At 47.4% G+C, this 25636-nt stretch overlaps 1 protein-coding gene across 3 annotated transcripts in view; it reads left to right on the top strand.

The window, feature by feature from the left end:
• SCHIP1 (schwannomin interacting protein 1) overlaps window positions 1-24808 on the top strand; it is a 41492-nt gene extending 16684 nt beyond the window's left edge. Inside the window, exons 1-7 of one of the 3 annotated variants that reach the window (XM_058844265.1) lie at window positions 2316-2598; window positions 16635-16753; window positions 19229-19346; window positions 20113-20310; window positions 21648-21771; window positions 22591-22684; window positions 24148-24808. In XM_058844265.1, coding sequence (XP_058700248.1) covers window positions 2569-2598; window positions 16635-16753; window positions 19229-19346; window positions 20113-20310; window positions 21648-21771; window positions 22591-22684; window positions 24148-24199 — 735 coding nt within the window. In that variant the 5' untranslated portion in view covers window positions 2316-2568 and the 3' untranslated portion in view covers window positions 24200-24808. Of the gene's footprint in view, window positions 1-2315; window positions 2599-10832; window positions 11170-16634; window positions 16754-19228; window positions 19347-20112; window positions 20311-21647; window positions 21772-22590; window positions 22685-24147 lie in introns of those variants that run through there. The other 2 variants (XM_058844264.1, XM_058844266.1) reach the window with 2 other exon arrangements.
• The last annotated feature ends 828 nt before the right edge of the window (window positions 24809-25636 follow it).

Genomic DNA, 25636 nt, shown 5'->3' with positions numbered 1-25636 from the left:
AGCTGGGGCAGCCAGGGAAAGCAGAAAACCTGGGAATTCTCTGCCAGCTGGAGAGGGACAAGGCTTGGGATGTGCCAGGGGGCAAAAAAAATTCCTAAAAATACAAGCACAGAAGCAGAAATTCCCTCTTTCCCCCCAGAATTTGGGATACCAGGTATTTCCTCCTTCTGCAGAGGAATAATTAAGGAAATTCCATTGTTTCCCTGGAAGAATTTGAGTGTTGGGTAAAGCTGAGTTCGTGTCCGTGAGCAGGGCTGTGCTGCCTGTGCCATGGGATTGAATTCCCGGTGTCCTGAGGCTCTGTGGACACGCAGGAATCGGCTCTGGCTCATTCCTGGTGCCCAGCTCACCTCCAGGACAATCCCTGTCCAAAACATCACCTTCCCCAAATCCCTCTGGACCGGCCCTGGAGGGGTCTGGAGGGAAGGGTTTCACCCCAGGGTCGTGTGGGACCCTCTGGAGATGTTCTCCAGGGATTTCTGAGCTGCACATTCCTAATCCAAAGCTGGTTTTGGGGAAAGCTTCGGGAAAACTTGTCTGGATCATCTCCCAAGTGCTGTCAGACACCTTAAATCAGGGAGATTTAACACAAACCACACAGGACAGGCACCCCCTGCCTTTCTTTTCCCAGCTGGGAAGGGGCTGGTGGGGCTCCCAGGAGCTTCCCACTGGATTGTGGCTCCATGGAAAGCAGCAGCCTGTGTTCATCCTTCATCCCAGAGCATCGCTTCCCGCTGACCCAGCTGGAAAAGTGCCAGGAGCCTTTCCCTCCGTTTAATCCCTCCCAGCTTTAATCATTACCTGCCCACCTCGTTCCTGCCGGGAATGCAGACAGAGCCGGAGCAGAGGAGCAAATCCAGAGGCTGAGGATAATTCCTGGCCTTTCCCACCTCCGTGGCCTGGGGGGAAGAGCCTGCCTGGAACAGGTGGCTCTCTCTGGGATCGTTTTTCCAAAGGGAAAAGCTGTTGGTTCCTGGGGGATCCACTCCAGCCCTGGGAACGGGGAGGTTGGCACCGAGCTTTGGGGTCACCGCTGGAATGAGGGGGGGAATTGGGAATTTTCCTCGTGAGGCACAGAATGAATGGAATTTGAGTTTCTGTGAGGCATGGAGCCGCTTTTAGCTTGCCACAGATCCGTCTCCAAACAAAGCCAAGGTTACACAGGGAATGGCAGAGCGGGGATGATTTATTTGGATCAATCTTTATTTTGATGTCTGCTTGAACGGGATTCTCTGCAGATCCAGAAAAAAACAAGGATGACTTCACCCTCTCTTAAAAATTTATGCAGAATATATTAATTTTTTAATTCTTTTTTTAATGAAGTGCCTTTATTTATTTTTTTTTTCAAGCTCTTTGCTGCAGGGAAGAGAAAACACTGGGAATGAGGGTCTGGGGGACTCCAGGGATTCTCCATCCATCCTCCCACAGCTGCTCCAGCCTGTCTGTGCTGGTGGGAAGCTGGGAAAGCTGGGGCAGGGTGATGATCCCACAAAAGCCTTATTTTATTTTTTTTTTCTAGAGGCACATCTGGTGTGGGGGAATCAAATCCGAGCTGCCCTGAGCAAGTGTTCCTGCATTTCAGTCATGTGAATGGCTGAACAGCTGGGCCTCGGAGCAGGATAAATCCCTGTTTGCCGAAGGAAAATAGGGAAGGCATGGAATTCCTGGCTGGAATTGCACAGGGCATGGGGTGAGCCCAGCCTGCCGCTGTCTGGGTGTTCTAGTGCCCCTCGGATGAGCTGTGTCCAGACAAAACAAGCACTGGGAATGGGATTTAGTGTCTGCACCTCCAGGGAAACTCTGGGAAACGAGGCCGGTGGGATTCGTGTTGTGGTCGGGATCTGCTCCAGGATCCCCCAGCGCTCACTGCACCACATTCCCGATTCCACTCGTTTCTCCAGCCTTTCCAGGGATGCAATTCCTCGGGCAGTCCCTTCCCACGCCTAACCCACCCTCCAGTGCCGGAATTTTCCCGTTTATCCAAGCCGGGCCCTGCCCCGAACCCGGCCGGGGCCGAGCTCCGCTCCCTCCCCGCCGCCGCCAGGAGGCAAAAATAACCGGGAATGTAGGGCACAGCCTCTCCCAGAAACTCCCGCTCGGGATTCCCGAGGCAGCAGGCACAAGGAAGGTGTCGGGAGCTGTTTTTTCAGGGCTGGCAGCTTTTGGGTGCCGCGCTCCATCCCCGGCCGGGCGGTCCCGGGGGGTTCGGGGGGTCCGGACCTGCGGCTGCCGCAGCCTGGCCGGGTCCGGGGGAGCCTCCCCGGTTTGAGGCTGGGCTTTGAGGGGTTTTTTCCCCCTCCTGGAGAGGAGCGCGGCCGCAGCGGCCCCGCCCGGAGCCCAGCGCGGAGCGGGCGGAGCGGCCCCGGCCCGGCCCCCCCGCGCTCCCGGGGCCGCTGCGCAGGCGGAGCAGCGCGGCCGCATCCATCTTCCCTGGCTGCCTCCTCCTCCTCCTCCTCCTGCTGCTGCTGCCTTCTCCCCATCATCCTCCTCCTCCCCAGCCTCCTCCTCCTCCCCCGGCGGGGCTGCGGGCGCTGCCGGCGGGGCGGCAGCGGCGGATGATGCTCCGAGATGGTTCACCAGGAAAATTGCTCCTACCAGGTAAGGGGCGAGCGCGGCCTGGCCCCCAGCCCCGGGCAGCCCCGGGCATCCCCGGGCAGCTCCGGGCACCCCCAGCCCCGGTCTGTGCCCCCCATGCGGCTGCGGCAGCGCGGGGCCGCTGCTCCGGCCTCGCTCCGAGCATCCGGGGATCCGCTCCGAGCATCCCGGGGTTCGCTCTGAGCATCCCGGGGTTCGCTCTGAGCATCCCGGGGTTTCGCTCCGAGCACCCCGGGGTTCGCTCGGAGCATCCGGGAATCCGCTCCGAGCATCCGGGGTTCGCTCCGGGCATCTCTGGCTTCGCTCCGAGCATCCGGTGGTTCTGTCCGGGCATCCCGGGGTTCGTACCGAGCACCCTGGGGTTCACTCCGAGCATCCGGGGATCCGCTCCGAGCATCCCGGGGTTCGCTCCGAGCTTCTCTGGGTTCGTACCGAGCATCCGGGGGTTCTCTCCGAGCACCCCGGGGTTCGCTCGGAGCATCCCGGGGTTCGTACCGAGTACCTCGGTGTTCTCTCCGAGCATCCGGGGATCGCTCTGGGCACCCCGGGGCTCGGCAGGCAGAGCAACCCCGGGGCTTTTGTGCTCGCCATGTGATGCTCGGAGGCGCAGCGGGGCCGGGGATGCGCTGCCTGCATCCCTCTGCCCGCATCCCTCTGCCCGCATCCCTCTGCCCGCATCCCGCTGCCCGCATCCCTCTGCCCGCATCCCTCTGCCCGCATCCCTCTGCCCGCATCCCGCTGCCTTCCTGCCGGGATAAAACCTCTCCCTGGAATCCGGAGAGCCGCGGGATCGGGTTCCCGGAGCTGCTGCAGTTCAGGGATGTCTTTTTTAAGAGCATTTCCTGCGCTTCCCACATTTCTGCGAGTGCGGGCCGGCGATTCCCGGGCTGCGGGCTGCTCCCGGTTCCGCAGGGAGCGGGGATGGGGGGGAGCCCCGGGGGTCCCCGGCTTTGGGGAACACCCGGATTGTTTTCCTGGGGAATTGGGAGCTGGGCTGGGCTGCGTTTGGGGTTTCATTTCCCTCTGAAGAGAGGATGGGAGCTGTGGGTGCACCTGCACGGGCAGCGGCTCCCTGCGGGATCGGTGACACATTTTGGGGTTCAGTGGCACATTTAGGGGCTCCGTGGCTCATTTAGGGGCTCGATGGCTCATTTAGGGGCTCGATGAGGGGTTCGATGGCACTTTTAGGGGCTCAGTGGTACATTTAGGGGCTCGATGTCTCATTTAGGGGCTCGGTGGCTCATTTAGGGGCTCGATGTCTCATTTAGGGGCTCGGTGGCTCATTTAGGGGCTCGGTGGCTCATTTAGGGGCTCCGTGGCACATTTAAGGGCTCCGTGGCACATTTAGGGGCTCGATGAGAAGCGCCATGGCACATTTAGGGGTTCGATGGCTCATTTAGGGGTTCCATGGCTCATTTAGGGGTTCCATGACACATTTAGGGGCTCGGTGGCACCGGTGGATTATTAAATGCACCAACACCTGTCCCTCTGGCACGGCGATGCTGAGAAATGCCTCGCTCACGTTGAGTGAGGCTGTTTTGGAAATCCCTCATTCCCAACCATTCCCAGACCCTCAGCAAGCAGGGCCTTGCCCAGGCCAGCTCCCCATCCTTGTTTCCCCTCCATTCCCGTGTTTAATTCCAACTTCAGGCCGTGTTTTCCAACAGAATATCTGCAAAATCCCTCACGAAGGGAGGCGATACCAAACGGAGAGGAGCTGAGATGATTTTCCACGGAATATTTTCAGCCGAGCAATTCTGGAAGTGAAATCCCATTTTTTAACCCGTTTGGAAAAAAAAAAAAAAAATATCCCGGGTGGATTTTTAAAATTTTTTGGGATTTTTTTTTTGTTATTATTCTTTTTTTGTTTTTTTTTTCGCAGCCTTTTGGTTTCCCTGCACTCCGAGCCTGTTGCTCTGGACAGGCGGGATAAATAATGGTGCCATTGTTTGGGAGCAGCGGATGTTTTCCCAGCATACTCAGGAGCTCAGGGGTTAAAGGTTGGGCATTGTTTCCCGGCTGGAAGCGGCTCCGGGGGGTGGGATGATGATGATGATGGTGATGATGATGATGGTGATGATGATGATGGTGATGATGATGCGGCACAGGCCTGGCCAAAATCCCTTGGAGTTACTGCGACAGCTCTGCTGCCTTTCCCTGCTTCCACCCCCTGCTTGTTCATGGATCGCTTCCTCTCCTCCAAACCCATCAAAATTAGAGGGAAACCAGCCCGAAACCACGCAAATCCCAAGGAAAAAAAAATCCAGGGAAACATCTTTTCAATGTAAATCTGTTTCCAGACCTTCCTAGGGCAGAGATTAGGAAGAACCCAGCCCCCTCCCAACCCCATTAACCCAAAGGTCGGGTTTTAATCCTTTTGTGGATCCCGGGATTTGGGATCACGCTGGAATCCAGCAGTGATGGGATTTTGGTGGCACTGATTAATCTCTGCTCCTTCCTCACACCCCCTTTTTTATTTGGAGCTGTTAAACTGAAAATAAATCAAAGAGAGGAACAAATCAGTGCTTGGGAATGCTCCAGAATGGTTTGGTTGGGAAGAATTCCAGCAGGAAAACTCTGCTGGGCCCAGGTCACCAAAGGCATGGCAGGGAGGGAGCTGGGAGTGGGGCAGGTGCTGAGGAAGAGGAGGAAATTCCTGTCGTGTTCCATTCCTGCCTCAAATCCCCCAGGATTGGGCTGTCAGCCTGGCTCCTGAGGTTTGCAAGTGAATTCCTTGAATTCAGGCTGGAATTTCCACGGTCTGGAGGCCCCAGCACCTGCCATCCTTTCCATGGATGCATCCTGGAATCAGGCTGGATGCTGCCACTCTCCGTGCCATGGATTTCTCTCTTGATTATGCTGCTTTTCTTATTTATTCCAATTTATTTCCCCAGATCAAACATTTTATTTCGGGCTCCACGATTCCTCCTGCAGTGTGACCAGGAAAACCTTGCCTGGTGCCCACTGAGTCATGTTTTGTGAGCTCCTGAGCCCACATGGAATAAAAATCCGGCGTGCAAATCCAGGCTTTAGCCTGGAAATAAAGCTTTTATTCTGCTGTGTGGTTCAGCTGGGCTTTACTGGCCCTCAGCCTCAGCCAGGCCTTCAGTTTGCTTTGTAAATCTGTATTTTCAGCAGGGCCTGACAGATCCATGGAGCACTGCTGGGATCCTCAGCCTCTTCCTGCTTTAATCCGTGGTTTTTACCCTCGCTGTACGAGTGGGTGATGTGTCTAAACCACGGATTTTTAAATTGAAATATTTTAAATTTAAGTTTTTTTAAATTTAAATTTTTTAATTTAATTTTTTTTAATTTATTTTTTTAAATCTAATTTTTTAAATTTAATTTTTTAATTTAAATTTTTTAAGTTTAATTTTTTTAATTTAAATTTTTTTAAATTTAAATTTTTTAAGTTTAATTTTTTTTAATTTAATTTTTTTAAATTTATTTTTTTTAAATTTAAATTTTTTAAATTAAATTTTTTTAAATTTAAATTTTTTAAATTTAAATTTTTTAAGTTTAATTTTTTTTAAATTTAAATTTTTTAAATTTAATTTTTTTAAACTTAAATTTCTGGTGAAGAGCAGAGAATTCAGGGGCACCCAGTGGCAAGGCAGGAGGCTCCCAGTTGCCCCTGGGAACAGGATTTGGCTGGGTGTTTTGGCAGCAGGCAGGGGCTGAGCTATCTGCTGGCAGCAGGGTCGCTCTGGAGATGGTTCCAGGCTCCACACGTGCGAGGAAAATTAAAAAGGAAAAGAGATCTGAGGAGAAAAGATATTTTATTGGCTTAGAAATCATCTCAGAGGTGGGGCAGGCTGGGATCTGGGGGTTTTTCTGGGATGTGGGATGTGTGCAGGAGTTGGGATTGGTTTGGTTTGGTTGTTTTTGAGAGGGATTTGTTGGCACACCCTGTGTCAGGTCCCAGGGGTGAAGCAGGAGAGGCTGGAAACCCCCCCAGGAGCCCAGTGAAGCCCAGAATTCATCCATAAAATTCACAAGCTCGAAATACAAAGTGCTCCTTAAAGAAATGAAAAGAACTGGAGACTTCAGGAGATTCCTTTGGTTTGATCCCAGAGGGGTTTGGAGGCTCCAGAAATCAGCTGGCATCGCCTTTTCCTTTAAAGTCAGTGCAAATTCTGGTGGCAAAATGTAACTCCAAGGGACAAGCCTTGGGGAAAAGCTCCAATTCCATGAAAATCCGGTGTGGAAAAGCTGGAGAGCTGCTGGCCAGGCCTGGTGGCCACGGAGAATGCTCCAGGCTGGCCCAGCTGAGGAGGCTCCGTGTCACTGCCCCACGTCCCACAGCCCTGACAATGATTTTTCACACTCAGATCCCAAAAAAAAGCCCTGGAAAAGCACTTGGAGTGTGCCAAAGCTCAGGGAAGCTTCACCAGGGGGAGGCCTTGGTGTCAGCTTGTGAAAAATGAGGTTCACATAATTTTTATAGAATTTAGAAGTTTAATAAAAAAGACAATTAGGAGAAAAAAATAAAGTAAATTATACAGATCGGGCCGGGTGTCTCTGCATTCACCTCACTGACAAAGGATTGTCCCTTAAAAACAGAACCCTACTACATATCCATAAATTCTCACACATATTCACACATTCTTCTGTGGATCTTTGGTGTTCTTCTGTTTAGTTTTCTCTTGCCCCCTTCCCAATAAATCAGTCTTCTTGGTGCCATTGAGATTTACATTCTCTGATACCAGAAATGCAATAAATTCCTGCCCCAGAGCTCTGCTCACTGCTGTCTTCATCTGGATAAGAGAATTTACAAATGCAGGAGTTCTCCAGCTATTTTTCTTTTTCCTCAGTCTTTGGGTTATACAAACAAAAGCAGTTTTTATTTTAATACTATGCCATAACCTAACATATATGTATTATACCACTATTTCTAAATTTCATCAATAACAGAAATAAAGGAAACTATATTAATACAACAAAATTTCCCATTCTTATACACAAAACATTCATTTTAATATTTGTGAAAAGCCAACAATATAAAATGTATCTATAACAAGCTCATCCCTAAATTTTATAGACTTGCAAACGCCTTGTGCTGGGAAGGGACTGGTGGGAGAGGTTGATTCCAACATTTGTGATAAAAACAACGTTGTGTGGGATGGAATCACAGAATGACAAAATAATTTGGATTGAAAGGGGCCTGAAAACCCATCCTGATGGGCAGGGGCACCTCCTGCTACCCCAGGCTGCTCCAAGCCCCATCCAAGCTGCCTTTGGATGCTGCCAGGGATCCATCCCAGGGCTTTCCCACCCTCCCAGGGAGGAATTCCTTCCCTCTATCCCATCCATCCCTCCTCTCTTTTCAGTTTAAATTATTTTTTTTTTAAGTTTAAACTCTTAAACAAGTTTTAAACCGTTTCCCCTTGCCCTGTCACCCCATCCTCTTGTAAAGAATCTCTCCCTGATAGTTCTGGCAACTTGAGATTCCAAGATCCTGGAATTTACCCCAATCCCCAGAGTGCTCCTTGGCCGTGATTTTGGGAGCTTGGAGGGTTTTCCTTGAACTCTGCTGGGAATTCAGGGGGATCCTCCTCTCCCTTGGGATCCAGGGGTGTTTGGGAGCTGATCCCAGCAGGAACTGGGAATTCCTCCCCCTCTGGAGCACACCCCAGCCCTGAGGGGGATTTCACTGACTCCATCAATGCTTTGATGCTCAGGAAAGGGGAATTTTGCTGCTTTCCTGTCCTGGAGCCATCGAGGGGCGTTCCAAGCACCCCAAACTCACTGTGCCCTCTTTCCTCACCTCACTCAGGGATGATTCCAACATTTCCATGCCCATCCCGGCGTTCCTGGTGCTGCTGGCTCCGTGTGCTCCCATCCCAGGGATCCATCCCCAAGCTGACCTGCTCCAGATTTTGGGGCTCTGAGTTTTTCCTTCCTGCTGGAAAAAGGAAATCAGGTTCTTCCCCCTCCGGCACATGGAGAGAGGGAGTGGGATCAGCATTCCTCAGGCACTGGGGACAGCGTGGATTCCCTTTTTTTTGGGATGCTCCAAGCAGAGGATGATGATGGCTGCGGGTCAGGCAGCCCATGGGGAAGGGGTTGACCACCGTAGGATTTGGTTCCTGTGCTGAGACAATCCCAAAATTCATTTTCTTTTTGATATCCCGGATTTCAAGCGGCCTTTTCCATCCCAAGGGAGCAGGTCCTGGCAGGGAGGAGGGCCCCAGGTGTCCCCAGCCATGGTTCCAGCAGCTCCCAGCTCTGTTCTGAGCCAGCTCTGGGCTTTCTCCCGGTGCCTGGAACAGCTCCTGGTGCAGGATTTGGATTTTCCCTGGAGACTGGCTCAGCTCTGTGGGATCAGCTCTGGGATTGCCCCTGGAGCATCCCAGCAGGGCAGGGCAGAGCTGGGATGGGAATAAAAACATCCTCCAAACCCTGGCTGACAGGGGTGGAATGGATTTATTTACATTCCTATTTTTAGGGTTGTGTCACTTCCTCCCCTCGGGGGTGGCTTTGGTGTCACTTTGCAGGGGCGGGGAGGGGACAGGGATTGTCACAAAGCAGGTGACAAATGCCAGGCTCAGCCCCAGCCCCTGCTCCTGGCCACCACATCCTTCCTCTGGGATTTATTTGGGATTTATTATTATCATCATCATCATCATCACTATTATTATTATTAGTATTAGTATTATTAGTATTAATATTAATATTAATATTAATTTATTAAGTCTGAGGGATTTATTTGGTGGTGGTATTATTATTATTATTATTATTATTATTATTATTATTATTATTATTATTAAATATAATGATAATTAATATTATTATTATTTATTTATTAAGCCTGATGGATTTATTTGGGATTTATTGTGCCAGGATCCACCCTGAGCTGGGAGAGGATTTAGGCACAGCAGGAAAGGACACAATGAGTCAGCGGCGGGGGGGAACTGAAAATCAGGAAATGTCCAGAGAACGACTTGGTTATTTTGGGAATTACAGTTGCAAAGCACCATCGGGACAAAAATGGGATTAAACTTTTATTATCACTGATTTTGCCCTGAAAATTCAGAGTAGGTTCATGCTTGGGTGTTGTTAGAGCTGGGAATTTCCCTGGAATTTGCATTTGGGGTGGGATGGTGTTGGCATGGCTTGGATATCTCATTAAACATCATAGGGCAATTAAAATTAGTGATCTATAATAAATATAATATATTTAAATATAATATAATATATTTAGATTATATAAATACATATTATATATATTATATATTTATTTATATAAATATAAATTATATAATATATAATATATAATATATATTTAAATATAATTATAATATATAATTATATTTAAATATAATATAATATAATATAATATAATATAATATAATATAATATAATATAATATAATATAATATAATATAATATAATATAATATAATATAATATAATATAATATAATATAATATAATATAATATAATATAATATAATATAATATAATATAATATAATATAATATAATATAATATAATATAATATAATATAATATAATATAATATAATATAATACAATACAATATAATACAATACAATATAATACAATACAATACAATATAATATAAATAATTTTTGGTGTTGCACCAAAAATCAGGATTTTTCTTGCTGCTGAGCCAGATTTTGGGGAGAAATTGTGACATAATTCCATTTTCCCAAGGATTCCTTTTGGGAATTCCTGCCCTGGGGATGAGCTCTGCCTCTCCCTGCAGCTGATCCGGACAAACCTTTCCCGCTGGGCTGGGATCCTGGCAGGGATGGAGCAGGATTTGGGTGGGAAGGGCTCAGTGGTGGCCTTGGGAAGCCCGGATCTCCAGGCAGGAATGCTGGAGGCAGCAGCTGGAATCCCCCCAGGAGCCAGGGATGGAATTTTTGGGGATCCCCAGGCTCTCCAGTTCCCACAGGATGGGAAGCAGGATTGGTTAATTCCAATAAATTCAGGACTTTTTGCGCCTGGAAAAGCCGATTTATCCAGGGAACATCTCCACGGGGTCCTTTCAGGTGGGTTTTGCATCAAATTCCATCTGGAACGGAATAAAAACGGGGTAAAAGCTCCCATTGCTGGCGCTGCTGCGATGGATCCAGGGAATCCACTGGGAAAACTTCCCTGGGGAGCAGCCCCGGGAAGGACAAAGCTCCCTGCTCCCGGCCCGGCAGCCCCGCCAGGGATTTTGACATCAGACACCGGGATTTTTCCTGCCCTTGTGGAGCCGCTGGAGCCTCGGGGTTATTTTTATCCGGCAGCGACTGGAGAAGGACGCGGCTTCCCAGCCTTCGCTCCCTGCGGATCCCTGACTTTATTTGGGAAAAGCAAGGTGCTCCGGGCCAGCCGGGAAAAGCATCCCGGTGCTGGGAAGGGAGGAGAAGGGCAGCGAGCCCTTGGTGCCATGGTGGCGGCTGGGAAGGCAGGGAAGGAGTGAGATGTCCCGCCGGGATCGGGATCGGGATCGGGATCGGGATCCGGAGCGATCCGGGAGATGGACCGGGAGCGGGATGATGGAATGGGTGACATCATCGGGAAAGCAGCCCCGCCGCCCGGGGAGGGCAGCTATAAAAAGGTAAAGGGACAAAAAGTGACAGAAAGGAGCTTTTGTGTGGCAGCACAGCGGGAATGCTGCGGGAATGCTGCGGGAATGCTGCCCCCATCCCGCCGAGAATCCAGGGATTTTTAAAGTGCTGCCGCAGGGCAAACCTTGCTCCTCATTTCCCTATTTCCCCATGATAAAACATCAGGAGGAGTTTGCAAAAGCTTTCTCCTACTTGGAAAACCCCGGGATTTTAAGGTATTTTGGGACGTGGCTCGAAAAGTTTGACTTGGGTTTGCATTTCCCCCAGGAAGGAAAAAGGAGATAAATCCACATTTTCTGTGATCCTGCATGGTTTGGAAATCCCAGAATAGCCCTGGTGTTGTGCAGAGATAAAATGAGAGACTGGAACGGCTCTGGGAATTTAAATATAGCCCTGGGCTGGGGCTGGAAGTGACAGAGCCGGGCAAAAATAACCCTGGTGGCCTGGCCCAGTGTCCCAGTGCTCCTGCTGGGTGTCCCAGTGCTCCTTCCCAGTGTCCCAGTGCTCCTGCTGGGTGTCCCAGTGCTCCTGCTGGGTGTCCCAGTGCTCCTCCCAGTGTCCCAGTGCTCCTGCTGGGTGTCCCAGTGCTCCTCCCAGTGTCCCAGTGCTCCTGCTGGGTGTCCCAGTGCTCCTCCCAGTGTCCCAGTGATCCTGTCCAGTGTCCCAGTGCTCCTGCTGGGTGTCCCAGTGATCCTGTCCAGTGTCCCAGTGCTCCCTCCCAGTGTCCCAGTGCTCCTGCTGGGTGTCCCAGTGCTCCTGTCCAGTGTCCCAGTGCTCCTCCCAGTGTCCCAGTGCTCCTCCCAGTGTCCCAGTGCTCCTGTCCAGTGTCCCAGTGCTCCTGCCAGTTGTCCCCAAGTGTTTGGTGCCAGAGGATGGCTGGGAAGGGATTCTCCCCCTCCACTCCCCTCTCCTGAGCCCCTCCTGCAGGGCTGGGCCAGGGCTGGGGCTCCAGCAGCACCTGGAGATTCTGGGGAGAGTCCAGAGGGGAGCCTGGAGCTGCTCCAGGGCTGGAGCCGGGCTGGGAGAGTTGGGAATGTTCCCCTGGAGAGGAGAAGGATCCAGGGAGAGCTGGGAATGTTCACCTGGAGAGGAGAAGGATCCAGGGAGAGCTCAGAGCCCCTTCCAGGGCCTGAAGGGGCTCCAGGAGAGCTGGAGAGGGACTGGGGACAAGGGATGGAGGGACAGGACACAGGGAATGGCTCCCAGTGCCAGAGGGCAGGGCTGGATGGGATCTTGGGCAGGAATTGTTCCCTGGGATGGAATTCCCAGAGCAGCTGTGGCTGCCCCTGGATCCCTGGCAGTGCCCAAGGCCAGGCTGGACATTGGGGTTTGGAGCAGCCTGGGACAGTGGGAGGGGTCCCCATGGCAGGGAATGGGATGAGCTTTAGGGGATGGGATGAGCTTTAATGAATGGGATGAGCTTTAATGAATGGGATGAGCTTTAATGAATGGGATGAGCTTTAGGGAATGGGATGAGCTTTAGGGAATGGGATGAGCTTTAGGGAATGGATGAGCTTTAGGGAATGGATGAGCTTTAGGGTCTCTTCCAACCCAAACCATTCCAGGATCCTGTGACGTGTTGGCTTTTCCCTGGAGCAGCCCCAGGCAGGCTGGACACCGTTCTCATTCCCGGCTCCTGCTGCCCTTCCGAGAGGGAAGGTCGAGGGGAAGAAGGAAAACATCCACCCTGGATTGTTTTGTTTTCCCCTTAAAAATCAAAAGCAGTTTTTGTTTAAAACCATTGTGAGAACTGAATTGTCCTCAGCTCTGCATAGAGGAGAAATATATTTATTTTTTGAGTCAGTGCCAAAATACACATTCAAGTACCATGGGGTTATGTTTTCCTTGGAATTACCTTTGCATTTTGAGGTATGAACCATTATTCCTTCTGTACCAAGTCAGAATATTTGATAGTCCAAACCTTCCTTGCTGTTTCCCTTCTCCATTTCTATTTTTCCATCCCCAGCTCTGGATTTTGAGCGCAGCTGTCAGGTAATTTATCCAAAGGCTGAAGTCCAGCTCCCTCAGGTATATTTTATTTCTTAGTAACTGCTCCCCATTTTATAATAACAAATAGGATTCTGGATTTCTTTATGGTTTATGGCTTGGAAAACGGGATATTCCCAGCTCAGTCCTGGGAGCAGAGTTATTGAGAATCCTCAGTAATGACCTGCTGGAGAAAACAAATTGCACATTGATTAAATGTGCAGGTGTCAGCCTGGGAGCAGTGGGAAACAGCGAAATTAAAACAGATCTGGAGAGATAGATGGGTCAGGAAGGAGGGAAAATGTCCAATTCTGCCCGGGTTTAATGGGAAAGGAGCAGATTTTGGTGGCCAGGGAGGGGTGGGGATGCTCTGAGGAGGAGAGGTCCCAGCTGGAGAGGTGGGGATGTGCTGTGGGAGCTGGATTTCACTTGGAGCACAAGGAAAATCAGATTTAGATGGGAAGATGTGGGACAGGATCACCTGAGCTGGGAAAGGGGAAATTTCCAGGGTTTGGTGGAATATTGGTGCGAGGATGGGCGCGAGGAGCTGGCACCAACCTCCCTCCTTCTGCTTCCACTTCATTCAAAAACTCTCTTCGCTCATTTTTCCTTATTTTACTTTCCCTGTTCTGCCCTCCCCAGCTTTTAATCCTAAATTTCCATGTGATTGAGGTATTGATTATTGAAAACTTCAGAAACCTGGAGCTCAACCCAAAAACTCGGTACCGCTTGGTGCCGTGGGGTTTACTTTTATTATTTATGGGGTTTGAAATAAAAGGAATGAGGTTAGAAATGGATTATTTTGGTAAGGGATTGACAATTTAAATGCAAGGTAATAATGTGTATAATCAGCACCGGAGCTGGAATGAAATCATGAGTTATTTTGGGTGAATAATTTGTGTTTTGTCACACTTCCTTGTACAAAAAGGGGTTTTATTTTTCCTGAGGTGGGATATGGGAAGCACAATTCCATGAATTCACCCCATGGAAGCAGCCCAGCCTTGCCTGCTCTGTTTCCTTGTGTTGTGTTCTCTGCATTGGCTATTAAGTGTTATTTTATAATTAAAAATTTGAGGCTTTCCAAGTGTTCCTTCCATCAATAATGCCCTGAATTTGTTGTCAGCGTTGGCACATGACCCATTAGTGACAGACTGGGGGAGATTCTGAATCCAGATCTGACATTTGAATTTGTATTTGTATTTATATTTATATTTATATTTATATTTATATTTATATTTATATTTATATTTATATTTATATTTATATTTATATTTATATTTATATTTATATTTATATTTAAATTTATATTTATATTTATATTTATATTTATATTCTGATCTGAGATTCTGAATCCAGATCTGACATTTGAATTTATATTTATATTTATGTTTATGTTTATGTTTATGTTTATGTTTATGTTTATATTCTGGAATTTGAATCCAGATCTGAGATTTGCATTTATTGCACATTGATTACACAGTTACTGATCAGGGATTAATTGCAAATCGTTTTGTTGATTGCTATTTTAAAGCTCCCTTACTTATATTTATATTTATATTTATATTTATATTTATATTTATATTTATATTTATATTTATATTTATATTTATATTTATATTTATATTTATATTTATATTTATATTTATATTTATATTTATATTTATATTTAATTCACTTTTATATTTATGTTCACGTTTATATTTATTCACGTTTATATTTATATTTGTGTTTATATTTTTATTTTTGTTATATTTATATTTATATTTATATTTATATTTATATTTATATTTATATTTATATTTATATTTATATTTATATTTATATTTATATTTATATTTATATTCTGATCTGAGATTCTGAATCCAGATCTGACATTTGAATTTATATTTATATTTATATTCATGTTTATATTTATATTTGTGTTTATATTTTTATTTTTATTTTTGTTATATTTATATTTATATTTATATTCATGTTTATATTTATATTCATGTTTTTGTTTTTATTTTTATTTTTATTTTTATTTTTATTTTTATTTTTATTTTTATTTTTATTTTTATTTTTATTTTTATTTTTGTTATGTTCATATTTATATTTATATTTTAGTTATGTTCTTATTTCTATTTACATTTCTAAACCCGGGGATAATTTGCTGCCAATGGTTCAGGGTCCATCCCTGATCCCTCTGGCAGGAGAGGGATTTTTGTGGGGCTGGAAGCTGCTCAGGGAGGCAGGAGCTGCTGCTGGAGGAGTCTGTGTGTGGATGTAGGCACAGAAATTGGGGAATAAATCAGGATGTGTGTGTCAGAGCTCAGGCTGGGAGCAGATGGCCTTGGAGGACCTTTCCAGGCCAGGCCAGGCTGATTCCATGTGGAGAGAGCCTGGGGGTTCCCAGCGGGATGTGCTGGGTGCCTGGCCCTGCTGTGGATGGGCTGAGCTTGGTGGGGCTGCTGGGACAAATCCCCTTCCTGTGCCTGGCCTGGCCTTCATCCCTCCCTGTCCCTTCCTGGGTCTTCATCAATCCCTGTCCCTTCCTGGATCTTCATCCCTCCCTGTCCCTTCCCAGATCTTCATCCCTCCCTGTCCCTTCCTGGGTCTTCATCCCTCCCTGTCCCTTCCCAGATCTTCATCCCTCCCTGTCCCTTCCTGGGTCTTCATCAATCCCTGTCCCTTCCTGGCCTTCATCCCTCCCTGTCTCTTCCCAGATCTTCATCCCTCCCTGTCCCTTCCTGGGTCTTCATCCCTCCCTGTCCCTTCCTGGGTCTTCATCCCTCCCTGTCCCTTCCCAGATCTTCATCCCTCCCTGTCCCTTCCTGGCCTTCATCCCTCCCTGTCCCTTCCCAGATCTTCATCCCTCCCTGTCCCTTCCCAGATCTTCATCCCTCCCTGTCCCTTCCTGGCCTTCATCCATCCCTGTCCCTTCCCAGATCTTCATCCCTCCCTGTCCCTTCCTGGCCTTCATCCCTCCCTGTCCCTTCCCAGATCTTCATCCCTCCCTGTCCCTTCCTGGGTCTTCATCCCTCCCTGTCCTTTCCTGGATCTTCATCAATCCCTGTCCCTTCCCAGATCTTCATCCCTCCCTGTCCTTTCCTGGATCTTCATCAATCCCTGTCCCTTCCCGGATCTTCATCCCTCCCTGTCCCTTCCTGGATCTTCATCCATCCCTGTCCCTTCCCAGATCCTCATGCTGTCTGTCTGTCCTGGATCCTCATGCTGTCTGTCTGTCTGTCCCAGATCCTCATGCTGTCTGTCTGTCCCTCCCAGACCCTCATGCTGTCTGTCTGTCCATCCCAGATCCTCATGCCGTCTGTCTGTCCCAGATCCTCATGCTGTCTGTCTGTCTGTCCCAGACCCTCATGCTGTCTGTCTGTCCATCCCAGACCCTCATGCCGTCTGTCTGTCCGTCCCAGACCCTCATGCCGTCTGTCTGTCCGTCCCAGACCCTCATGCCGTCTGTCTGTCCCTGCAGGCCCAGAAGAATGAGCGTGAGTCCATCCGGCAGAAGTTGGCTCTGGGCAGTTTCTTCGACGATGGCCCCGGGCTCTACACGAGCTGCAGCAAGAGCGGCAAGCCCAGCCTGTCCTCCCGGTAAGCCAGAGCCCAAAACCAGCTGGGAACTGGGAGATCTCCCCAGTGGGACAATCCAGGATCGTCCCTCACCCTTTGCTCCCAAACATATTCCGGAATTTTCCATTCAGAACCACATCCGATACCCGTGTGTGGTGTGAACGCTCGTCGGTGGCGTGGGGAAACTCCCTGAACGCTGGGCAGGAAACCTGGGATGTTGAGGGGATAAAGGAGAGGAAGTTTTCCGAGTTAGGTTTTCCTTCAGGTTTTCATTTAGGGTTTGGAGCAGCTGGGGCTGCCCCTGGATCCCTGGAAATGCCCAAGGCCGGGCTGGGTGGGTTTGGAGCAGCCTGGGACAGTGGGAGGTGTCCCTGCCATGGATGGGCTTCAAGGTCCCTTCCAACCCAAACCATTTGGGAATTCCAACCTCCATGATTCTGGAATTGTGGTTAACGACTGGGAAAGTGATTAATGCTCAGGAAGCACCAGAGGATGGACAAAATAAGCTTTAATGTGCATTCCTGCCTCCCCTCCACTTCCACGAGCTCTGCTTCCAGACACGGCTCCATCCCTGGAGCTGCACGTGGATTCCTCCCTTGGATTTTTAAGGTTTTCACATCAAATACACTCCAGAAATTCCTGGTTATGTTCAGCTGGGTGGAACACACTGGGCAAGAATCAAACCCCTCCCGTGCTGGGAGTGAAGCTCTACCTGTTGCCATGGTCTGGGAGGAGAAAGGAGGTTTAGGGAGGCAGAAATCCAGGAGGAATCCAGGGGAGAGGTGCAGTTGTGGAATTAAATTGAGCTGCGGCTCATTTGAAAGGGAAAACAGCTTTGCTGAGTGTAGTTACAGCTGAACCAGGAGCTGCTGTCTGGTAATTAGAGCACGGCTCTAATTAACGCAGCTCATCAGGGTTTGGCAGCTGTGCCCCCAGAAATTGCCAGCTGTGCCTGAAGGATTTGGTGGTTGTTAATATTTATAATCCAGGAAGAGCATTCCCTGTTCCGGGACCTGCAGGAACATTTGCAGGACGTTATTCCCGTGTTTGTCTCTGTAATTACAGAGTGGGATCACGGAATGTTTGGCTTGGGAGGGACCTTAAAGCTCATCCAATTCCCTCTCCACGGGCAGGGACTGTTCCACTACCCCAGGCTGCTCCAAACCCTGCCCAGGCTGGCCTGGAACAATTCCAGGGATGTGACAGCCGCAGTTTCCTCACCAGGATCTCATCACCTTCGTGAATAAACAATTATTAATTCTGTTTATTTTGTGGTAATAGTAACTAATGAACTGCACAGAAATCAGGAGTTTGCTGTTTCCCACACTGGGAATGAGGAATAACGGGATGTGGGGATGGATTGGGATCTCTCACAGCCTGCACTGGCATTCCCTGATCCTGGATCAGGGGAACAGAATCCTGGATTTCTCTGCATCCAGAAAAATATCATTCCTAGGGAGGGGAATGTGGCTGGGGTTAATCAATTTATTCTTTATCTGTAAATAATTTTTATGGTTTTTTTTATATAAAAAACAATAGGTAAGGTATAATAAAAGGTATTCCATACCTTTTATTGTTTTTTATAGATTTTATATTGACATGTGTGCTATTTATAGCCTTATACATGACTCCTTAATTTTTTATTCTTTAAAACATAAAATACATAGTGGTGGCACTGAGGGGATGGTGACACTGCAGGGATGGTGACACTGAGGGGATGGTGACATTGAGGGGATGGTGACACTGCAGGGATGGTGACACTGAGGGGATGGTGACACTGAGGGGATGGTGGCACTGCAGGGATGGTGGCACTGAGGGGATGGTGACATTGAGGGGATGGTGACACTGCAGGGATGGTGGCACTGAGGGGATGGTGGCACTGAGGGATGGTGGCACTGAAGGGATGGTGACACTGAGGGATGGTGACACTGAGGGATGGTGACACTGAGGGGATGGTGGCACTGAGGGGATGGTGGCACTGAGGGGATGGTGACACTGCAGGGATGGTGACACTGAGGGGATGGTGACACTGCAGGGATGGTGACACTGCAGGGATGGTGACACTGAGGGATGGTGACACTGAGGGGATGGTGACACTGCAGGGATGGTGACACTGAGGGATGGTGACACTGAGGGGATGGTGACATTGAGGGGATGGTGACACTGGGGATGGTGGCACTGAGGGATAGTGGCACTGAGGGGATGGTGACACTGAGGGGATGGTGGCACTGCAAGGGTGGTGACAGTGAAGGGATGGTGGCACTGAGGGGATGGTGGCACTGCAAGGGTGGTGACAGTGAAGGGATGGTGGCACTGAGGGGATGGTGACACTGAGGGGATGGTGGCACTGAGGGGATGGTGACACTGAGGGGATGGTGACACTGAGGGGATGGTGGCACTGAGGGGATGGTGGCACTGCAAGGGTGGTGACAGTGAAGGGATGGTGGCACTGCCAGCCCTGGGACATGTCAGTGCCAGCTCTCTGTGTCCCCCCAGGCTGCAGAGCGGGATGAACCTGCAGATCTGCTTCGTCAACGACAGCGGCAGCGACAAGGACAGTGACGGCGATGACAGCAAGACAGAGACCAGCCTGGACACACCCCTGTCACCCCTGGTGGGTCTGGGATCCTTCCTTCCTTCCTTCCTTCCTTCCTTCCTTCCTTCCTTCCTTCCTTCCTTCCTTCCTTCCTTCCTTCCTTCCTTCCTTCCTTCCTTCCTTCCTTCCTTCCTTCCTTCCTTCCTTCCTTCCTTCCTTCCTTCCTTCCTTCCTTCCTTCCTTCCTTCCTTCCTTCCTTCCTTCCTTCCTTCCTTCCTTCCTTCCTTCCTTCCTTCCTTCCTTCCTTCCTTCCTTCCTTCCTTCCTTCCTTCCTTCCTTCCTTCCTTCCTTCCTTCCTTCCTTCCTTCCTTCCTTCCTTCCTTCCTTCCTTCCTTCCTTCCTTCCTTCCTTCCTTCCTTCCTTCCTTCCTTCCTTCCTTCCTTCCTTCCTTCCTTCCTTCCTTCCTTCCTTCCTTCCTTCCTTCCTTCCTTCCTTCCTTCCTTCCTTCCTTCCTTCCTTCCTTCCTTCCTTCCTTCCTTCCTTCCTTCCTTCCCTCCTTCCCTCCTTCCCTCCTTCCTTCCCTCCTCCAGCTGGGAATCACTCTGATTTTTAAAGTCTCTGATTTTTAAACTCACTCTGATTTTTAAGCTCACTCTGATTTTTAAAGTCTCTGATTTTTAAAGTCTCTGATTTTTAAGCTCACTCTGATTTTTAAGCTCACTCTGATTTTTCAAGACAATCCCATGGATTAAGATCAGCAATAACTCCATGCCCTTCCCAGTTTCTGTAGGATAAAAAGCACAGGATTAGGTCCAACTCCGCTGTGGCTTCTTTGCTTCCCCAGAGCAAGCAGAGCTCGTCCTACTCGGACCGAGACACGACGGAGGAGGAGTCGGAGTCTCTGGAGGACATGGATTTCCTCAGCAGGCAGAAGAAGCTCCAGGCTGAGGCCAAGATGGCCCTGGCTATGGCAAAGCCCATGGCCAAGATGCAGGTGGAGGTGGAGAAGCAGAACAGGAAGAAGTCACCGGTGGCGGATCTGGTGAGAGAGACCGGGAGAGACAGCGGGGTGACCCCACTGGAGCAGGGAATGGCTCCAGGAATGGCTCTGGGAGCAGGGAATGGCTCCAGGAATGGCTCTGGGAGCAGGGAATGGCTCTGAGAGCAGCTCTGGGAGCAGGGAATGGCTCTGGGAGCAGCTCTGGGAGCAGGGAATGGCTCTGGGAGTGACTCTGGGAAGAGGGAATGAGATGCTGGAGCAGCTGTGGGAGCAGGGAATGGCTCCAGGAGCAGCTCTGAGAACAGGGAATGCCTCTGGGAGAGGCTCTGGGAACAGGGGATGCCTCCAGGAATTGCTCTGGGAGCAGGGAATGCCTCTGATAACAGCTCTGGGAGCAGGGAATGAGATGCGGGAGCAGCTCTGGGAACAGGGAATGAGATGCTGGAGTGGCTCTGGGAGCAGGGAATGGCTCCAGGAGCAGCTTTGGGAACGGAATGAGATGCTGGAGAGGCTCTGGGAGCAGGGAATGGCTCTGGGAACAGGGAATGAGATGCTGGAGTGGCTCTGGGAGCAGGGAATGGCTCCGGGAGCAGCTCTGGGAACAGGGAATGAGATGCTGGAGAGGCTCTGGGAACAGGGAATGGCTCTGGGAACAGGGAATGAGATGCTGGAGTTTCTCTGGGAGCAGGGAATGAGATGCTGGAGTGGCTCTGGGAACAGGGAATGAGATGCTGGAGGGGCTCTGGGAACAGGGAATGGCTCCAGGAGCAGCTCTGGGAATAAGGAATGAGATGCTGGAGTGGCTTTGGGAACAAGGAATGAGATGCTGGAGTGGCTCTGGGTGCAGCTCTGGGAACAGGGAATGAGATGCTGGAGTTTCTCTGGGAGCAGGGAATGGCTCCAGGAGCAGCTTTGGGAACAGGGAATGAGATGCTGGAGTGGCTCTGGGAGCAGGGAATGGCTCCAGGAGCAGCTCTGGGAACAGGGAATGAGATGCTGGAGGCTCCAGGCTGCTCCTCCTCTGGCCTGGAGCCTCTCCCTCCCATCCTGGAGCTCTCCTGCCTCACTCCAGGGCTGCCACCATCACCCTCAGCAACAATTCCAGCAAATATTCCCATCCTGCTTTGGTGGTGACGGCTGAAATCCGCTTGGAGGAATCACTGTGAGGGGGGAATGCAAAGCTGAGGGGACAAACTGCTCAGAACCAGAAATAATGGGAAGGAAACAGAAAAATATTGAAAGATTACAGAAAAATATTGGAGGGAAACAGGAAAATATTGAAAGAAAACAGGAAAATATTGGAAGGAAACAGTAAAATTTTGAAAGAAAACAGTAAAATACTGGAATTAAGCAGTAAAATATTGAATATTTCTTTCCAGCTGCCACATTTGCCTCATATAAGTGAATGCCTGATGAAGAGGAGTTTAAAACCCACCGACCTAAGGGACATGACCATTGGGCAGCTACAGGTGATAGTCAATGACCTGCACTCACAGATAGAAAGTAAGTGGTAATTAATTAAGGCCTAAGCATTAATAAATAATATAATTAATTAATAATTAATAATATAATAAATAATATTAATAATTAGTTATAATGTTAATAATAAGTATTACTATTAATAATTAATTATTAATATTAACAACTAATTTAATTATACTATTAATTATTTTATTCTCATATTCTATTATATAATGATTATTATAATTATACAATATATATATAATATATAATATAATATATTATAATATATATAATTATATATATTATATATATATTATATATATTATATAATATATATATATTATATAATATATATATATAATATATATAATATATATAATATAATATATATATATAATATATATATAATATATATATTATATATATATATATATTATATTATATAATTATATATTATTATATATATAATATATATATAATTATATATTATATATATAATTATATATATATTATATATATAATAATATATAATAATATTTAATTATTATAATTATATAATATAAATAGTAATTAATATAATGTTAATAATATCAATAATTAATTTTAAAATAAATTAATGCTCTATATTAAATTAATTATTGATTACTCAATTGTTAAATAATTCAGGGTGAATTATTCTGGGGTCTGTCTCCTTTAATTAAGAACACTTCTCTGGGATAAATAAAAATATTCCTCATGGAGAGGGGTGTCCAACCCTGCAGGGATTTAAAAACCCTGTGGATGTGGAAGCTGGTGGGGGAAATCCCCAGCTGGGATTCCCCAGGACATCCCAAACTGATCCCGTTTTCCCTGGGTCAGGCTTGAACGAGGAGCTGGTGCAGCTGCTGCTGATCCGGGACGAGCTGCACACGGAGCAGGATGCCATGCTGGTGGACATCGAGGATCTCACCAGGTGAAAATGGAATTTCTCTCCCCTCACAGTTCCCTTTTTGCCAGCAGCACCACCTGGGGGTTTTCCTCCAGCAGAATTTTGGGAATAAAGCTTTTGCCATCTGGGATGTTGGGAAGGAATTGTTCCCTGGGGAGGCTCTGGAATGGAATTCCCAGAGCAGCTGGAAGTTCCCAAGCTTGGAGAGGGATCTTTGCCATCAGGAGGGCTGGAGAAGGAGGAGAGCTTTGGAATATTAATATTTGATATCTGCTAAAACAAAAAGCCCTGCAGGATCCAGGGAGGTTCCCTTGAGGGCTCCATCCCCTGGCAGCGAGGCCCAGGAGGAATTTTCATTTGGAATAATTAGGGATGGGCTTCAGAAATAGAAAATGTTGAGAAATATTCTGAATATTTCGTTCAGAAATGTAAAGATTGGGGATGAGGGGAGCTGGAGAGGCCCTGGGTGCTGTCAGGACTGTGACTCCAAACCGAAGCATTAACCAGGATCAAGTGGAGAGGGGGAAGTTTGGGATGGGAGCTGGAGCTGGCAGTGCCTCCTCCTGCCCCAGCTTCTCCTCCCTTGCCCTGGGAAGTGCTTGATTTCCTGGCAGCTCCATAAAATGGCATTTTTTGGGAATGCTGGGGGTAAAGGTGCTGGCCATCCCTGTGGGAAGGGAGGGAAAATCTCAGATTTTCTCTCTCCAAGCCACTGCAGGGTTTAGAGAAAGCCAAAAGGAGCTTCCCTGGCCTTTCACCCGCCCTCCTGCCAGGAGGAGATCCACAAAAACCTCATTTTTCCCTGGGAAAACACAATTCCCAGCTCCTCCTGGAGCAGCTGGCTTGGGTTTTCCATCTTTTCCCAGGGAATAACATCCTGTTATAGATACATATCATATTGTTGGCTTCCAAATATTAAAATGAATGTTATGTGTATAAGGTTGGAAAATTTTGTTATATTAATATAGTTCCTTCTATTTCTGTTATTGGTGAAACTTTGTGGTATAATATACATATGTTGAGCTATGACATAGTATTAAAATAAAAAAACTACTTTTGTTTGTATAACTGAAGACTGAAAAAGATAATTAGAGACCCCCTTCCATTCTTAGATTATCTCATTCAGATAAAGGCAGCAGTGAGCAGAGCTCTGGGGGGAGGAATTTATTGCATTTCTGTAATCAGGGAATGTAAAACTCGGTGGATCCAAGAAAATTGATTTATTGGGAAGGGGGAGAGTCAAAAACTAAACAAAGAAACATCCAAAATTTAAGAAGAATGTTTGAACATGTATGAGAATTTATGGATATGTAGTAAGGTTCTGTTTTTAAGGGACAATCCTTAGTCAGTGAGGTGAATGCAGAGACACCCAGCCATATCTCTAAACTTAATTTTTATCTCCTAATTATCTTTTTAATTAAACTTTGAAATTCTATGAAAAACATCTGTGAACCTGTTTTTTCACAAGCCTTTTTTTCCCACCCCAGGCACGCCGAGAGCCAGCAGAAGCACCTGGCAGAGAAGATGCCAACCAAGTGAATCCTTCCTCTTCCTCTGCCTCTGCCCAGGGAATTGCAGAGTCCCACTCCTGCTCATTGACCATGTCTGAAGCTTTGTCTGGTGATTGGCCTCTTGCTTCTTAATTTATTTTAATTTTTTTACTCGTGCCACTAAATATCAGGCGTTTTAATTAATAATAATAATAATAATAATAATAATAATAATGTTATTATTATTCCAGAAACAAAGAGAATTGTACAGTACTTATAACATTATAAATCATGGGCGAGAAGAGAGGGTAGTTTAACTTTATTTTTTTGGTTGTTTAGAGATTTTTTTTTTTTTTTTTGGGCTGGATGATATTTTACCATTGACTACTTTTTTATTCCTCACTGTAGTTTTCAAATAAAAAAAACCTGTTCTTGACGGTGCTATACAAGTCAACAACAACAAAAAAATCCATGCCTGCCTCGTAGTGACGTCGTAGCTTTCAGTAATTTGTACATTTTCCTCAGTTCTCAGCGTTTTGGGGATGTTCTCTCCCTGCCATTCGTTTTTAGGTGTGCTATTAACACGAGCTGGGGCGCAGAGAGTTGGAAGTTTTTCTGTAAAAAGCTGTAAAATAAAAATTACCACCATTGTTTCCTATGACACGTCTGTTTGTTGCCAAGGGGGTGAATCCTCCCAGCTGAATGTGTCATTTATCATCACCAGAAAAAGCCTTTTTTGGGGGTTTTCTTTGGGTTTTTTTTTTGCCTTGCTGATCACACGAAACTGAGAGAAGAGAGAGAGTTTGTAGAGTAATTTATTTGTAAGTTCCTAATTCTGTTTCACATGGACTTCAAAGATTCTTCTTTATCACTTTATCTTTATTTGTGATGGTTGGAAGCAGCAAACACAACACCCCAGGTGGGCTTTTTAATATTTCCTTGTCCGGGCTGAACATTTAAATGAAATTTTAGGAATGAAAAGAATAATCTGTGGTGCAAAACGGGCAGCAAATTAAATGGATTAAATCTGGAATTCCTCCCTCTGCCTTCAGGAGAGGCTCAGAGCTGAGTCCTGGCTGTAGGGGAGGGGACACTGGGACAAAAGAAATTTGTCTCCATCCCTCTTTTATTGGATTTAAGGCTGGAAGAGCCCAGCCTGGTGCTCCCAGCAGCTTTTTACCTTTTAATTCTCATTTCCTTGGGGGCAAATCCATCCCAGCCAAGGCTCTGCCTGATGACTTATTCAGGGTGTTTGCAAAAAGCCTCAGCTGCATTAAAATTTCATCTCCTGCCAGGAATGGCTTTTATTAAAGCTCTTTTTTTTTTATTAAATGAGGTTTTTTTCTCCTTTTTTTTGTTTTTGCAGGAAGGGCAGGGTTGGAAAGAGCCCTTGGAGGGGTTTGGGGGCTGGGATGGGGTTTGGTTTAATTTGGGGAGCGATTGGATGGATCAGGAGCCCTCACCTGCAGCCCAGGGATAAATCAAC

This window comes from Poecile atricapillus, chromosome 8 (assembly GCF_030490865.1).
Source record: "Poecile atricapillus isolate bPoeAtr1 chromosome 8, bPoeAtr1.hap1, whole genome shotgun sequence".
NCBI classification, from domain to species: Eukaryota; Metazoa; Chordata; class Aves; order Passeriformes; family Paridae; genus Poecile; species Poecile atricapillus.
Note: the sequence above shows the minus strand (reverse complement) of the source record. Positions and strands in the feature narration are given on the sequence as shown.